The sequence below is a fragment of the Mus caroli genome, chromosome 13 (assembly GCF_900094665.2).
Source record: "Mus caroli chromosome 13, CAROLI_EIJ_v1.1, whole genome shotgun sequence".
Lineage (NCBI taxonomy): Eukaryota > Metazoa > Chordata > Mammalia > Rodentia > Muridae > Mus > Mus caroli.
In genome coordinates, this window is record NC_034582.1 from 112522310 (window position 1) to 112537539 (window position 15230).

The 15230-nt window shown below is 41.5% G+C and overlaps 2 protein-coding genes across 8 annotated transcripts in view; both read left to right on the forward strand.

The window, feature by feature from the left end:
- The window catches only part of C13H5orf34 (chromosome 13 C5orf34 homolog), a 23544-nt gene extending 18780 nt beyond the window's left edge, over positions 1–4764 (forward strand). Inside the window, exons 11-12 of the mRNA XM_021179954.2 lie at positions 3110–3150; positions 4379–4764. Of these exons, the coding sequence (XP_021035613.1) occupies positions 3110–3150; positions 4379–4569 (232 nt within the window). The 3' untranslated portion in view covers positions 4570–4764. The remainder of the gene's footprint in view (positions 1–3109; positions 3151–4378) is intronic.
- A 665-nt stretch (positions 4765–5429) lies between these two features.
- Tmem267 (transmembrane protein 267) lies at positions 5430–13798 on the forward strand. Of its 7 annotated transcripts, none has more exons than XM_029468448.1 (4): positions 5430–5868; positions 6644–6713; positions 10091–10472; positions 12546–13798. In XM_029468448.1, exons 3-4 carry the CDS (start codon positions 10092–10094, stop codon positions 12879–12881), a joined length of 717 nt encoding a protein of 238 aa, XP_029324308.1. In that variant the 5' UTR covers positions 5430–5868; positions 6644–6713; position 10091; the 3' UTR covers positions 12882–13798. The 7 variants fall into 7 exon arrangements, with proteins under 7 accessions (XP_029324308.1, XP_021036685.1, XP_029324309.1 ...); XM_021181025.2 differs by lacking the exon at positions 5430–5868 and adding an exon at positions 6141–6169; XM_021181024.2 differs by lacking the exon at positions 5430–5868 and adding an exon at positions 6176–6433.
- Positions 13799–15230: the final 1432 nt, after the last annotated feature.

Sequence of the window (15230 nt, forward strand, 5' to 3'; positions counted from 1 at the left end):
CCCCAGCATACAAGGTGGAGAAAAATTCATTAAAAAAAACTTAAAGCCAGGTGTGGTGACACACCCTGTAATTCCAACACATGTCAGGATCAGAAATTCAATTCACAGAACTTACCCTGTGAATAAGAGCCAGTACTTAAAAATTAATATGGTGGTTTGAACAAGAATGACCCACATAGGCTCATATATAAGGAAGTAGCATTATTTGAAAAGATCAGAAGGATTAAGAGGTGTGGCCTTGTTGGAGGAAATGTGTCACTAGGGCATAGACATTGGTGTTTATGCTCCAGCTACTGCTCCAGTGTCATGACCCTGTGTGCTGCCATGTTCCCTGCTGCAATGACAATAGACTAAGCCTCTGAAACTATAAAGAAGCCCCCAATTAAACGCTTTGTTTCATAAGATTTGCCTTGGTCATGGTATCTCGTCACTGCAATAGAACAGTGACCAAGACACAAGGGCTGGTAATACGGTTCAGTGGGTAAAGGTTTACTGCTTAGGATGATGACCTAAGTTCAGTCCTCAGAGCCCGGTGTAAAATCTGAGTTGTCCTCTGCCTGCATACAATGCAGGCAGGCAGGCAGGCACACACACTCACACACACACACACAATGAATAAATGTAAAAGCAAGTAGCAAACGGGAAACCCTGAAGCTTTTTTTTTTTTTTTTTTTTTTTTTTTTTTACCCAAAAAGCCTTTTGGTTTTAAACATATTCAACTCATAAAATGTTTTGTAGTAATATAAGCTTGAAAATAACTTTAAAAAAAAAAGATTTATTTATTTATTAAAAGTACACTATAGTTGTTTTCAGACACACCAGAAGAGGGCATCTGATTTCATTACAGGTGGCTGTGAGTTACCATGTGGTTGCTAAGATTTGAACTCAGAACCTTTGGAAGAGCAGTCAGTGCTCTTAACCATTGAGCCATCTCTCCAGCCCTGAAAATAACTTGCTTCTTTAAAAAATACTTGTTTTTATCTGATGTACAGAAAACACTGCGTTGAAAATTTTATATCAAAATGAGTGATTCTTTATCTGTGGTAAATTAAAAATTTTGTGGAAATTTTAGTATTATTAAAGAAAATTTAATACTATGTAACATACATTTTTAAAAAATTGATTTCAAATAATTTCTGTCATATTAAGTCTGAAATTAATTAGCAAATTAAGCAAGTATTTTAATCTCTCAGGAGACTAGGCCTGGGCTCCACACAAATGTTTAAGGGGTGTCAGACTTCAGGAGTAACTTGAGCAGAGACAGAAAGCATCATTCAGGCCTGGAGAGAAGTCAGCAGCTGAGAGCACTGGCTGTTCTTGAATGACACAGTTTCATTCCTAGCACACGTATGGCAGTTCACAACCCTCCGTAACTCCAGTTCCTAGGACCTTATGTCTTCTTCTTCTCTCCACACATATGCAGGCAAAATACACATACACATGAAATAGATTTTCATTTAAAAAAGAGTTTTTGGCCTCTGGAGACAGTGAGAAGATAGTTTTTCAAGAGCAGATAGTATCTGCTAGAATATAAGTTTTGATGGATTAAGACTGATTTTATAATAAATAAAGAAGTTCACATGGGATGAAAACACAAGTTCATAAGTGGAAAAATAATTGGAAGGTCATTACCAACTATTACCACTGAGTAAAATCTTAGCAGACTGGAAAAGGATACCAAGAGCAATTGAAGAACATATTTTTTTTTAAGATTTATTTTTATTTTTAATTATGTGTATATTTGTGTGCCTATCTGTATATATGCACAAGTGCAGGTCAGCCTGAGAAAGCCAGAGACATAAAATCTCCCAGAGAGGGAATGCAGGCAGTTGTGAGCTGCTAACATGGGTGCTAGGAGTGAAAGAAGATCCTCCACAAGAGCTGTCTGTTCTTTTTTTTTTTAAGATTTATTTTTTTTATGTATATGAGTACACTGTAGCTGTATAGATGGTTGTGAGCCATCATGTGGTTGCTGGGAATTGAACTCAGGACCTCTAGAAGAGCAGTTGATGCTCTTAACTGCAGAGCCATCGCACCAGCCCACTGTCTGTGTTCTTATCCAGGAATTTGCAGTCCCAGGAACCTGCTTTGGAAAGCTCCTTCTGGGATCAGATCCAGGGTGTTATGAATCTTAGGGAAATACTTCACTGCCGAGCTATAGCACAAGCCTAATTCATGAGCTTTTAAAGAGTAAGTTGTAAGGTATCCCAGCGTACGTAACAGGATAATGTACAGCCAGAGACACACGCATATTAAACCTGAGTTATATCCTATGCCCGAGTGAATACTTGTTAGATTAAATCAAATGAAACAGTAGATGTGATTTTAGTGTGCCTGCCTTTACACCTCCACCTTGCAGATCCCCCATCCTTCAGTCTGTTTCACAGCAGGGAAGTTCCTCAACGCAGTTAGGAAGAAGGGAAATTGCATATGATTATAGAACTGATCACTAACTCAGAGGATGAATGGGGTTTTTGTTACTGCTATCTTGTTTACATAAAAACTGAAAGAGGTAACTGCTGACATATTAAGTAATGAAGCCCAGCATAGTGGCAAATGCCTTAGGCCCAGCACTTGGAAGGCAGAGGCAGGCAGGCAGGTCTCCATGAGTTTGAAGCCAACCTGGTCTTTATGAGTTCCAGGTCAGCCACAGTAAGACCCTGTCTCAGACAAAAGTGACAGTGCAGTTGGTGACACAACTGGGTGACGGCTGGCTATGAGAGACAGCTTCACTCCCCAGACATCTCCCCCATCCTCTGTCTCATCCCAGAGCTCACATTGAATGTGCTTTGAAGGAAGAAAAGAGATCACACAGGAAATAGTTCTCTAAATTGTATTTCAGCATTTTTTATTTTACCTTACCATCATTAGCTTATTGATTCAACTTCTTAGTAACTTAAATAAAAGGGTTTTTTAGACAATGCCCTCATTAATTTTTCAGAGGTAGTCAAGCTGTGGTATTTGTATAATGTTCTGACTCGGGGACGACAAGCTAGGACATTCATGTTAGGGGCTCTGCTTGTTATTATCCTCGTGCTTCTTGACCTCCTGCCTTCCTGTCATGTGTGGTAAGAGCTCATATTCCTTTGTCATCCTTTATCCTCCATAGGTCTGTTGCTTCTGAGCTTGAGAAAATACAGAAATTTAACTGTATCCTTTTACGAAAATATATCATCCTTCAGAAATAGTCCCATTTCAGCCAGGGCTGAGTAATGACTGTTTTATGACTATGAGTCTATCCATACATGTTGCTGAGTTGTTAAGTCAGATGATATCTAAGATATTTTCTTGTTATGTTAACACTTATACTTTTATGTTTGAATTGGGTAAAGAATGGTGAGCTAGGGTTAAAGTCTCTTTTGGAGACATTTTCTCTAATATATAATTATAATTTAAATTATAGCTGTTGAAAATATATCTGTAACTTTATTATGAACCCTTCCATCTCAATTTATTTTGTCATTTTTATTTTCTGTAATCTTACTGTTGTGTGACATTTCCTGGGGAAATTTGATCCTTCATTTTTTTCACCCTATATAGGACCAACAATAGACCAAAGAGACAATTCTGCCCACATCCAGCACAGTGAACTGAGGAGTTTCCTAGGGTTACTTAGAGGAGTCTGGTTGCAGGGATCTTTACAGAAGCATAATGACTCAAAGGCAGCTATCCCCTAAAAGCTGAGGTTGTCTGACAACCCATAAAACTGCATCTCAGGAGTTCCCTGAACAACCTACAAGTAGTTCACCTACTCAAAGTAACCTCTCCACAGCAACAGTTAGTGGTTATAGGGCCTTGGCAAGGGACCTTGACAATGTTGTAACTTTTAGGAGCTTCCTGAGCCTTGTAAGATTCATATGCTTCCTGGGCAGTGTGTGTTTTACCTACTTCAGAGTCCTGTGAACTCCCTCTTTCCCGCCAGGAAGGTCTGTTTCAATTGAGAAAAAATAGTTATATATTATATATAACCTTACTCAAATAATAAATTAGTTCTGTAAGAGAAGTCAAATTTTCTTTTATCGTAGATATTTGTTAATTTAAAAATGCATCATTCATTGTTTATAACTCTATCATCCTACCCTTTCCCTTTTTATTTTCTTAACAAATGTAGGTTAAGAAATATTACTGAGGTTTTCTTTCCTTTCCTATTAAACTGCCATCCAGACACACATCATTTCTCACTTTTCCTGCACTATGACGGATGTCCTCATCCATAAGGGGTAGACTCCATAAACTCCAAAGTCCCAGTGCTGTCAAGAATTCAGTAGATATTCCTTGCAACTGAGAAATATTATTTTCACACCAAAGCCAAGCTTTCTGAAAATCAAACCATGTAATGAAAAACTGTGAGGGAAATCACCTTAACTAAGTCATTTAGGGCTGTTGGAAAACAGTGGTGTCCTCAACCTAACTTCTAGCAAGAATGAGCAGTGTTCTGGTTACTGTAAATCAGGATCTTCAGAAACCTTGCTAGAAGCAACTAATGAAGAGAGGGTATCAGTAGCATTAAAAAGAACTTCTGAAATCCTTCAGGATATTGACCATCTTCTGTCATTCTCTAGAAAGTGAAAAATGAAAGTATTACAAAACCTGAAGGACGTTTCAAATTACTAGTATGGAATTGCTACAGACCCAAGAAATTGCAGATGTTACTTCTGCAGAATGATTGTGCAGAACTGACTTCACTTTGATTGTATTTTGCTCATCTTGTAAATTTTAGTGTTTGTGTGTGTATACATTTTTAAAATAAAGAACAGTTTTGAAATTTTGAACTATTTCATTTCTTACATCACAAGTATACATAGAAAGTTATATGGTTTTGCTGTTTTTCTCATGGAGTTTGTTAATTCCTAATTTTCTTTATTAATGTGCAGGATTGTACCTTGGGCCATTTGCTATTTAATCTCTCCAGTAGAGGAAGCATAGCTATGCCCTTCCACCAACCTTGAGCAGGCTAACCAGACCTCCCCTACCAAACTATAAAAAGCAAAGCTGTATATCAAAAAAGAAAAGTGACCAAAGCAATCCTGTTGCAACCTAAATGATACAGGCTAGGTGTCCAGATCCGGTTTGTTTTTCTCTGTTCAAACGCAGGAACTCTGAAGCCCACAAAGGGCAGCAGAGCAATCTCATGCCACAGACAGACCCAGCAGTTGGAGAAAAGTGTTTACTGGGGGTGAGGAAACACATGAGGCAGAGGCTCAGAGGAAAAAGACCCCCCAAAACCAGAGCAGGAACTCAGGAAGCAGGAAAGCCGGGTCTCAGGAGGGTAGGGGGTGTTTAAAACCCCCTGAAGAGTCTTTCTCCCCTTGACGGTTGGTCCACAACAGTTCTTGTCATGATCCAGCCTTGAACTTGGGCCATTCCATCTATGATCGTCCCAACTACCTCATTAAAGTTAGCCTCTCCTAGTTGAAATATATCACTATGTGTCCAGCATATTTCCACTTGGTCAGTACCCTTCAGTAAAGGAGCTCCTCTGCTGGAATAGTTCATCTGAAGCTATTCTGTAGCCTAGCCCAACAGAAGGATTCAGGATGCATTGTATGAAGAGCAGTCAGTGTTCTTAACCGCTGAGCCTTCTTGCTATGCCCTTGATGTCCTAAGACCAGCCGCCTCCCAACGCCCGTGTCGCCCCCGCCGGCGTGGTAGCAAAGATATGAGGAAATCCCCAAGGGGGCGGTGAAGCACTGAGGTGTGTCTGGTCTGACAAGTCGCGCGATCCTGCGTCGTCTGCCCTGTGGCATCCCCAGACCTGTGGCATCCACTGAAAGAAGTTAGGAACTTCTGAGCCATCGAGCCCCAGACCCACGGTGTGCCCTGCAACCGGTGAGGGGACTTCTCCATCCTGGCTGCCTGCCATCACAGGTGTGCATCGTGGTGAGGTGGGTGATTCTATAAGCAAAGAAACCGACGGGACGTTTTCCACTTTTCCGTCTGGCTTTGAGGGCGTGTAGAACTCACGGCAGCCACCGGCTCATCCTGTGAGCACCCACCGACTCAGGCTCATCCAGTGAGCGACCAGCGCTGCTCCGCGAGCAACCCGCATCCCGGCGTCCGCGGGGGCCCGGAGGACTCGGCCGCTCTGGCCGGCCGGCGCGCGCCTCTCTATGGTGCGGCCGAGGGGCGGGGCGCTGTTGGCTTGCCCGCCTACCGCGAAGCGCGCTGGGTAGAGCTGAGCTGCGGCTTGCCTGGCGGGGAGGGACGGATGGACCGCCGTGTGTCCAGAGGGAGGCCGGAGCTGGGCAAGGCGGAAAATCAAGTCCCGGGTCAGGGCTGCGGGTTCAGGAGGAGAAAGGCTCAGGGTTGACTCGGAGCCTCTCAGAGCCTCACACCTCCCTACCTACCCTGTCCTCCCTCTCTCGCCCTCCGGACCCCGTAGACGCTGCTCTTCATGGCTCTGCGTTTTTTCCAACCCGAAGGCGGGGAGCTGGTGGGTGGGGTGGTTGTGAGCAGAAGAGCCCTAAGAGTTAGCTAAGTACTAAGGCCCCCTGTCCAGTTTGACAGTCTACATTTTAGAAATCTTTTTTTTTTTTTAAATCTAAAACTTACTAGATCACACGGACCTCAGAAAAGCATGAATTGAGGAATTTGCTTAGAACAGAAACATGTTGAAACGCTTAATTGTATATTTTATTTGTAGTAGTCACAAGCGCTATATTACATGCGGAGAGAGATCTGATGGCCTTAGAGTTATGGTGAAGTGAAAAAAGGTTTGTGTTTATTCCTTTTATTAATTACCAGCATTAGATCTGACATCTGCTTTTGATATTTTGGCACCCAACTTAAATGTGTTAACTTACACAGCAACTATAGTTTGAGGACTGGTTTGTAAAGCCTAATAAAGGCAGTTTGGGTCAGGGGGTGTTTTTGTTTGTTGTGATAATGTTGCTTGATTGTTTGCTTTTTGAGACATGGTCTCTTTATGCTCTTCCTGTTGATCTGGGAATGTTGATCTAGGAATATCGCGGAGCTCGTGATTTTTCCCTGAGTGCTGGGACAATAGACCTAAATCCAGCACTTTGTACTCCCAAATGCCCCACACATACACACACCATCCAAACAACCACTGAACTGCTGAAGAGCCATTATATTCTGTTTTAAAACGTTTCTAAGTGAAAGTGTCAAACATACAGAAAAGTAGAGATCAGCGTGAAGAACTGTGGTCTGTTTGTCCATTCAAGGGACTGGCTGCTCTTGCAGGGACCCGGGTTTAGTTCCAAGCACCCATATGGCAGCTCACAAGACTGTGACTCCGGTCCCATCCTCTCTTCTGACCTCTACAAGCACTACAAGATGCAAGCAAATATCCAAAAATACAATAAAAATGTTAAAACTCAGATGTGGCACAGCACTGAAGCGTTTGACAATTGGACCAATTATTTATTTCAGTAGGCTGTGGCAGATTAGAACTCAGCTCAGAATTATGCTTGCCTATTAAAAAAATATTTACTTATTTTATGTATATGAGTGCTCTATTTGTGTGTATACTTGCCAGCCAGAAGAGGGCACGGGATCCCATTACAGATGGCTGTGAGCCACCATGTGGTTGCTGGGCCTTGAAGTCAGATCCTCTGGAAGAGCAGACTGTGTCTTAACTGCTGGCCATCTCTCCAGACTCCTTCCCTTTTCACATAAGCTTAAGGTTTGGAGCTTGTTGTTCTGGGCAATAGAAAATGGATTGTTTGTTGGGGAGCTAGAAGAGTAGCTCTTAGAAGTGAAGTGTGATCTATAGAAACTAGGCCATGCTTGAAAACCTTGGACACTAAAGTCTTTGTTATTAGCTTTTTGTCTTTGTATTTTCTTGAGATATTTTTAAAGACAGGGTCTCTCTATGTAGACCCAGAACACCGTGCAGACCCGTCCCTGTAGAATGCTGAGATTAAGGACTTCTCTCGGGCTTTCTTGTCCCCAGCTCTTTTGTGTCTTGAAGCCTGTGGCCTCCAAGGGAAGGTGGACCAGTCCACATCAGGTTTACTTGGGAAAAGGAGTCTGGCAGGCTTAGCTTGGGTGACCCTTATCACTACAGTAGACACTGCTGCTAGGGAGGCAGGCACTAGAGTTTAGGTATTGGGGCAAGCACTTTTCCCAAAAAGAAGAGACATTTTTTTTTAAGACTTAGGTATTTATTTGTATATGCATATGCACCATGTGTGTGCACATACATATCCAGAAGAAAGTATCAGATCCCCTAGACCAGGAATCATAGGCAGTTGTGAGCATCCCGTTATAGGTGTTTCAGGTCCTCTGAAAGAGCAGCAAAGGTGCTTTAGCCACGGAGACATCTCTCCAGACTTAAAAGGAGATATTTGTTTTTCAAAAATACGGAAGCAGTTGTTGGGTGCACTGCCCCTTCTTGGAGGGAGGGCGCTTCCTCAGCCTAGGGTCTTAGGGTCTTTGCTGACAGGGCGGCTTGGAGAAGAGATAAGGAGAAGTTGAGGGGAGAGAGGGAGTCAGTCAATGGTCAGGGGGATTTCGCAGCTCTGACTAGCTAGCAATCGGGCCTCTTCTGTGGCTCTGACTTATTAGAAATCAAGACATTTCTGCTGCTCTGACTGACGAGCAGCCATGTGCTTCTTTATACAAGTTTCAAAGACAGACTGACTAATGGTTACTCAAATGGAACAGATTATGCATTTGATCTTTTTCATTACATGTCCAGGGTTACAAGTTCAGTTACAATTAGAAAATACAAACAGAACCTTATTATTATTATTATTATTACTATTATTAGCCCTGTTACTACAATTTAAAGAATCTAAAGAATATATCCTCCAAACCAAATACATTTATTATACGACAGCCTGCTTTTAGGCTAGCAGTGTTTTAACCACTCCAGACAAACAGAAAATATCTGAACGGGTCTTTTTATAAATAGCAAACACTATATACCTAACTTCTTTTACTGTATGTTTCATTATCTATGCTATAAAGTATGAGAAGTTTATTTTAGTCAATCTATCTTACTGAGTTTGATTCCTTCAGAGATATAACCTGTAGGACCCCGTGATGGTTTGTATATCCTTAGACCAGGGAGTGGCACCATCTGAAGGTGTGGCCTTGTTGGAATAGGTGTGACCTGGTTGGAATGGGTGTGTCACTGTGGGTGTGGGTATAAGATCCTCACCCTAGTTGCCTGGAGGTCAGTCTTCCACTAGCAGCCTTTGGATGAAGACATAGAACTCTCAGCTCCTCCTGCGCCATGCCTGCCTGGATACTGCCATGCTCCCACCTTGATGATAATGGACTGAACCTCTGAACCTGTAAGCCAGCCCCAATTAAATGTTGTTTTTTATAAGACTTGCCTTGGTCATGGTGTCTGTTCACAGCAGTAAAGCCCTAACTAAGACAACCCCCTATCTTTAAACTATGTTTTCAGAGTTCCCTAAGCCTATAATAAGAGGCCTTGAATATGCAACCTATTCCCCTGGCCAGTCAGGGTTTGTTTACCCTGCACCATATACACTGGACAGATAGTCCAAGAAAGGTTCCTGGAGTAAGGGCCTCATCTAGCTATGTGCGTATCTGTGCTTAATGATCTCCAGGGCATAAGAAAGCCTTCCAAATAGCGGCCAGATAAAGATAACGTAAGAATTTTCCTAAAAAGACTCGGATATAATTTTTTTTCCTCAGGAGAAAACATAAAATGTATCATAATGCAGAAGTTCACAATCACCCAACACGCAGAGACCAAAAATCAAAAGTGAGAGAGAGGACAGCAGTGGCAGCAATCCTCTTAGCTTTGCTGGAACTGTGTCAAGTAACTGTGCTGGGGTCATGACTCTCGCCACTTCCAGTGGTGGTTATGGCTAAGCCAGTGCACAGATACAACGGATGTCCACGGTCCAATCATATACATCCTGAAGGAGTTCTTTAACTGCCTAGCCAGAATAAATAACATTCCATGAGCTTTCTGAAATTCTCCTTGGTACTGCATAAACTGTTTCTCCTATAAAACTGACTTTTTAATTTTGTCCAGACAGTATATTGTACGCCATGTAAGGGACACTATTTTTCTCTGCTGATATTGGTTGTTTACATATTATATTGTGATCCTGGCGTCCATATTTTTCTTTGGTTTCTATTTTAGGATGCAAGGAATGAGAACAAGGATTGCCTGTTGGTTCCTGATGGCTTTTACCATACTGACACAGCTTACGATGGCATCCAAAGTTGAAAAGACTCCTGCTTTACCACCGTGCTGTAGCACAGAATCCCTCATTTCCAGCATCGGTCTGGGGATCTTCTGCTTAGTAGCCGACAGACTTCTTCGGTTTCCCATAATTCAGCACAATGACTGGCTTCGCGCCCTCTCAGATAACATAGTACACGGAGTGATCGGCATGTGGTCGTGGGCAGTAGTCACTGGAATCAGGAAGAAGTCTGACTTTGGAGAAGTCCTTTTAGCGGGATTTTTAGCGTCTGTTATCGATGTCGACCATTTTTTTCAAGCTAGATCCCTATCTTTACAGGTAAGACGTCAGTGTAGTCAACTTTTCTGGCTTTAATGTCTTTGGTACTGCCCTGCTGATCTTTATAGCCATCATAAGCTAGAGAGAATGTCTTCCTTTAAAATAGGAATGCTAATTCATTCAACTTTTTTTGGGTGTCTACACTTCCCTAAAGATGCACAGAGACACATCGCTAATAAAAATTTGCTGTCACAAAGACCCATATAGACATAAGTAAGAACTATTAATTGTGCTGAGAGGTCCAGTGCTGGCCCATGGAGCAGCTGCTGAAAGTGAACGGTTGTTGCTCCTAGTCTTCCCGGGTCAGTGTTCTGTCTTCATAACCACACTTACACTCTCCTCTTACCCTTTATGTCTTACTGTGCATCTCCTGTGCATGCCATTGATGAATAGTTTTATAATTATTCTCATTCCTGGGGAATGACTTAAGTTGGTTTAACTTCTCCAGTCTTACTTAAGGCCAAAAATATTCATTTCAACAGACTGGCTACAGTAGTCTCTGGTGGAAAAATCAAAAATCATATCAGGGCCTTCAAGTGTTTAGCTTTGTAATGACAAGTCTTGCAAAGTTAAACTAAACTTAAAATGGTATCTCAGTTAACATTTTCTAAATATTATATGTTCTAAATATCAAAAGATTTTCCTGCCTTTTATATGCTATGATTTACACACATTTCAGAAAAGGAGTGTAGGCTAAAAGCAAGGATTTTGCCTTGTTAGCCACTGTCCTGGTCCACCTAGTAGGTGTTCAGTAACTATCTGCCGACTGGTGGATAAAGTGTCACTTCTTCGTTTTGTCAGAATCAAAGTATGTGTCAGAGTCAGTCATTGACCCGGAAGCTCAGTCAGGAAGGAGGAATAACTGCTGATTCAAGATAAGTTTTTGCTTTTCCCCCTTTAAGGGAAAGTGAATATTCTACTCCCTCAGCTTCAGCATAGGGAACAATAACTTAAATAGCAAGAGAATCTTTCAAATGTTCGTAGGAAATTCTGAATGTCTTCATGGCTATAATAAAAGTTATAAGTTCTCCCTTTGTCCTGCATTAATGAAGGAATGTTTTATTTGCTGTGTGTATATACTCTTAGATGTTTCAAGAAGTTCTTAAAAAGCACAAATTATAGACTAGGAAGTGATGGAGTGAGGATGAGTCACAGACACAGGGTTGAGGCTGGACAGAAGGAAGAACTCCTAATGTCTATAGCACTGTAGTAGACGATGTCTGCTTCAGAGTAGCCAGAGAGTAGGAGTTGTATTTTCAACACACACACACACACACACACACACATGTTAATTGTTGAGGTGAAGGATATACCACTTACTCTAATACAACCATCACACTTTATATACATGTAGGAAATGTCACATTGACCTCCGTAGACATGTACACATATCATTTATCAATTAGAAACTTTAAAATAGGACTGGAAGGATGGCTCTATGATTAAGAGCAGAGGACCTGGTTCAGTTTCCAACACACAGGTGGCAGCTCGCAACTGCCTATAACTCCAGTTCCAGGGGACCCAATGTCCTTTTCTGGCTCCAGGTCAACAATACTTATACACACATACACACATAAAGGGAAAAAGTTAAATCTCAGGGGAAAAACAACTTTGAGTTGGGCTGGTAAGATAGCTCAGGAAGTAAAGATACATACACATAAATAAATAGAAATGTTTTTCATTTTGAATATTATTTAAACCTTAATTACATAAATCACATGCTTAGGATATAAATTTTTTAAGTTAAAAAAACTCGGGAGGCAGAGGCAGGTGGATTTCTGAGTTCGAGGTCAGCCTGGTCTACAGAGTGAGTTCCAGTACAGCCAGGACTACACAGAGAAACCCTGTCTTGAAAAACAAAAACAAAAAACAAAAAAGCAACAACTCACTTTTACTTTAGAATACCATAGAGAGTGGAAAGAGAAGCCATTGACTTGGAAACCATGTGTTAGGCGGGTCTGCGGTGTTGTTTTGTTTGCATTGCGGTTGTTGCTGAGTATGTTAAAATACTGAGAGGCAGCTGTGAGATTTGACAAAGGAGGAAATGATACTAGCAGCTCCTTCTCCCCTCAGGCCGCTTTGACTCTTCCGAGAAGACCTTTCCTTCACTGCTCCACTGTGATACCCATCACGGTCCTGAGTGTGAAGCTCGCCGTGCACTTGTTCAAGCTCAGAGACTCGTGGCGTTTTCTCCCGTGGATGATATTCCTTTCCTGGACCTCACACCATATCCGCGATGGAATCCGTCACGGCCTGTGGATATGCCCATTTGGAAAAACTCCTCCTTTGCCCTTCTCGTTTTATGTAATAAGCACATTGTCTCTGCCACACCTGTGCTCATTCCTGATGTATTTAACAGGGACCAGACAAACGATGTCTTCAAAATACGGAATGCGTATTGATGTCTGAGATGACCATATATATGGCTCTAAGAGAAGGAACTAGCTCAGATGATCCAATATTCAAGTGAAATTTATAAAACATAGGCACTTTATTTAGTTTTTACAGTTTGTGTGCCCTCTTGTCTGCGAGCATGCTCAGTACTTGCGTGCCCCTCTTGTCCCGGAGCATACTCAGAGCCTACGCTTCTCTTTACGTGTAGCAGTACTTGATTTGCCCTCATTTCATGCTGGGTCCAGTGTTGTCGCTGCTTTGTCTGACATTACCCGTTTTGTCTCATTAACATGTAATGCATTGTCTAGACATCTGTCTTGACAACCAGTCCAAACCTGATCAAAAAGCTCAAAGTTCTGGATCACTAATTTATTTGGATTTATATTTTTCTGAGCCACTAAGACAAATGAAGAGGGCAAAATAAATAAGTTTATGATAAGACATAAGTCAAGGGCTAACAATTATTTCATATATGTTGGTCCTGACTGAAGTAATGACATTAAAATGTTTTGTGGATAGTAGTTATTGACGATATCTAAAATAATAGCATTAAATCTAAGTTATATTTTCAGAAACCAATTTAGGAAGTGATTATTATCACATTATCTGTAATTACATTCACCGAAATTCATGGGGGATGGTTAACGTCTTTGGCCAAGAATCTCATACTTTTCACTGATTTGGAAAACATGACTGGATGTTTAAAAATATTCGTTGACAAAGAGCATTAACAAAGCAATAACTGGATCATCACTGAACTTAAAACACAAAAACAGTAATGAGCAAGGGCGTCGTTTCAGATGCAGACTGCTGACAGCCACTAAATCTGTGCCAGTGTGAACGGAGACTGTTACATACTAGCCTAGAAGATGTATGAAATTAATTTTTTAAATAATCTCTGTACTGAGAAATAAAAGACTTTTCAAAATAAAGTCGTTTTTGCTGGACTTTGCTGTTTCTTTTGTTCTTTCAGATCAGACGGTTCACACAACTGACCTTTCCTACAGAAGGAAGAGCATTGCTGGAAATGTTCCGTGTGAAGTTCCATATGAGTGTTATATTAATATCTTCTCCCAGAGCTCCTGCCTTCCTTTGTGGCATATATGATACCCATTTTCTTAGGATTCTTTTTTTAACTTAGAATTTGTAAGGCTAGTAGTTGTGTGCCTTGTTCTCCGGGGAAAGTTGATAACTCAGAACATGATGTCACAGCCAGACCAGGCCTCTGGCTTTACAGAGTTCTGTAGATTGTTGGAAAAGTTTGGGATCATTGGAGAGTTTTTTTCTTATTGTTAAATAGGTTACAGTCTGTGATTTTATTCAGCCTGTTAGATCTTATAACCTATTATCATTCAATTTGGTTGGTATGATAGTAAGTACATAAAGAATAAATTTAATTAGATTTACTTTTAAACAGATGGTTTAGCAGGGTTATGGTGTCACCCACCTTTAGTCCCAGTACCCAGGAGGCAGAGGCAGGTGGATCTCCAAGTCTGAGGCCAACTTGAACTACAGAGCAAGTTCCGGAACAACCAGGGCTATGCAGAGAAACCAAAAAGAATATCCTGTGTTAAGGGGGAAATCTGGTGTAAATATTGTGTGAATCTTTCTAAGTTGTAAAACCCTATGTATTCTCTCTCTCTCTCTCTCTCTCTCTCTCTCTCTCTCTCTCTCTCTCTCTCTCTCTCTCTTCACATTAAGCATAAGAACATCATTAAAATAGAAGATTTTGGTCTACATAGCAAGCCCTGGTACAGCCAGGACTACATAGAGAGACCTTGTCTCAAAACAACAAAAAGAGAGACCTTAAGAATGTCACCCTGGCAGTTTGGGGCTCATCTTTCTTTTGCTAGAATGAAAATTTACATAGACTGTTGTATTTCTGCAAATAATAACTAGAGTTTTAGGGTGGTTTATCTTAGTTGCTACCCTCACCCTCATAAAAGTCCCCTCTTTACATGAACGTTGTGGCATGACCTCTAGGACACCAACAACCAGCAGCCACCTTTTCCATGCTAACACTCCATTCTTGGTTCTACCAACAAAAGAAATGTATTGGCTCACCATTGCATTTGAAGGTTGGGTTCCATCTTGATGGCCTGTGCATCTTCCCCATCCTCTTCACATGGTCCCTTCGCTAGGGCTTCTCTCATCACTGATCCATCCTCCCAGGCTGCTCTTGGGCTCCTTAGGAATGCTATTCACACCGGGCAATGGTGGCACTTACCTTTAATCCCAGTACTTGGGATGCAGAGGCAGGAGGATTTCTGAGTTCGAGGCCAGCCTGGTCTACAGAGTGAGTTCCAGGATAGCCAGGGCTATACAGAGAAACCCTGTCTCGAAAAACCAAAACCAAAACCAAAA

What these genes read in the sequence shown, in the direction of transcription:
- Tmem267 (XM_021181026.2), top strand. Translation starts at nt 10,092, where the DNA reads ATGCAAGGAATGAGAACAAGGATTGCCTGTTGGTTCCTGATGGCTTTT. An exon ending in CTAGATCCCTATCTTTACAG is followed by an intron (nt 10,473 to 12,545) that starts GTAAGACGTCAG and finishes TTCTCCCCTCAG; the next exon opens with GCCGCTTTGACTCTTCCGAG.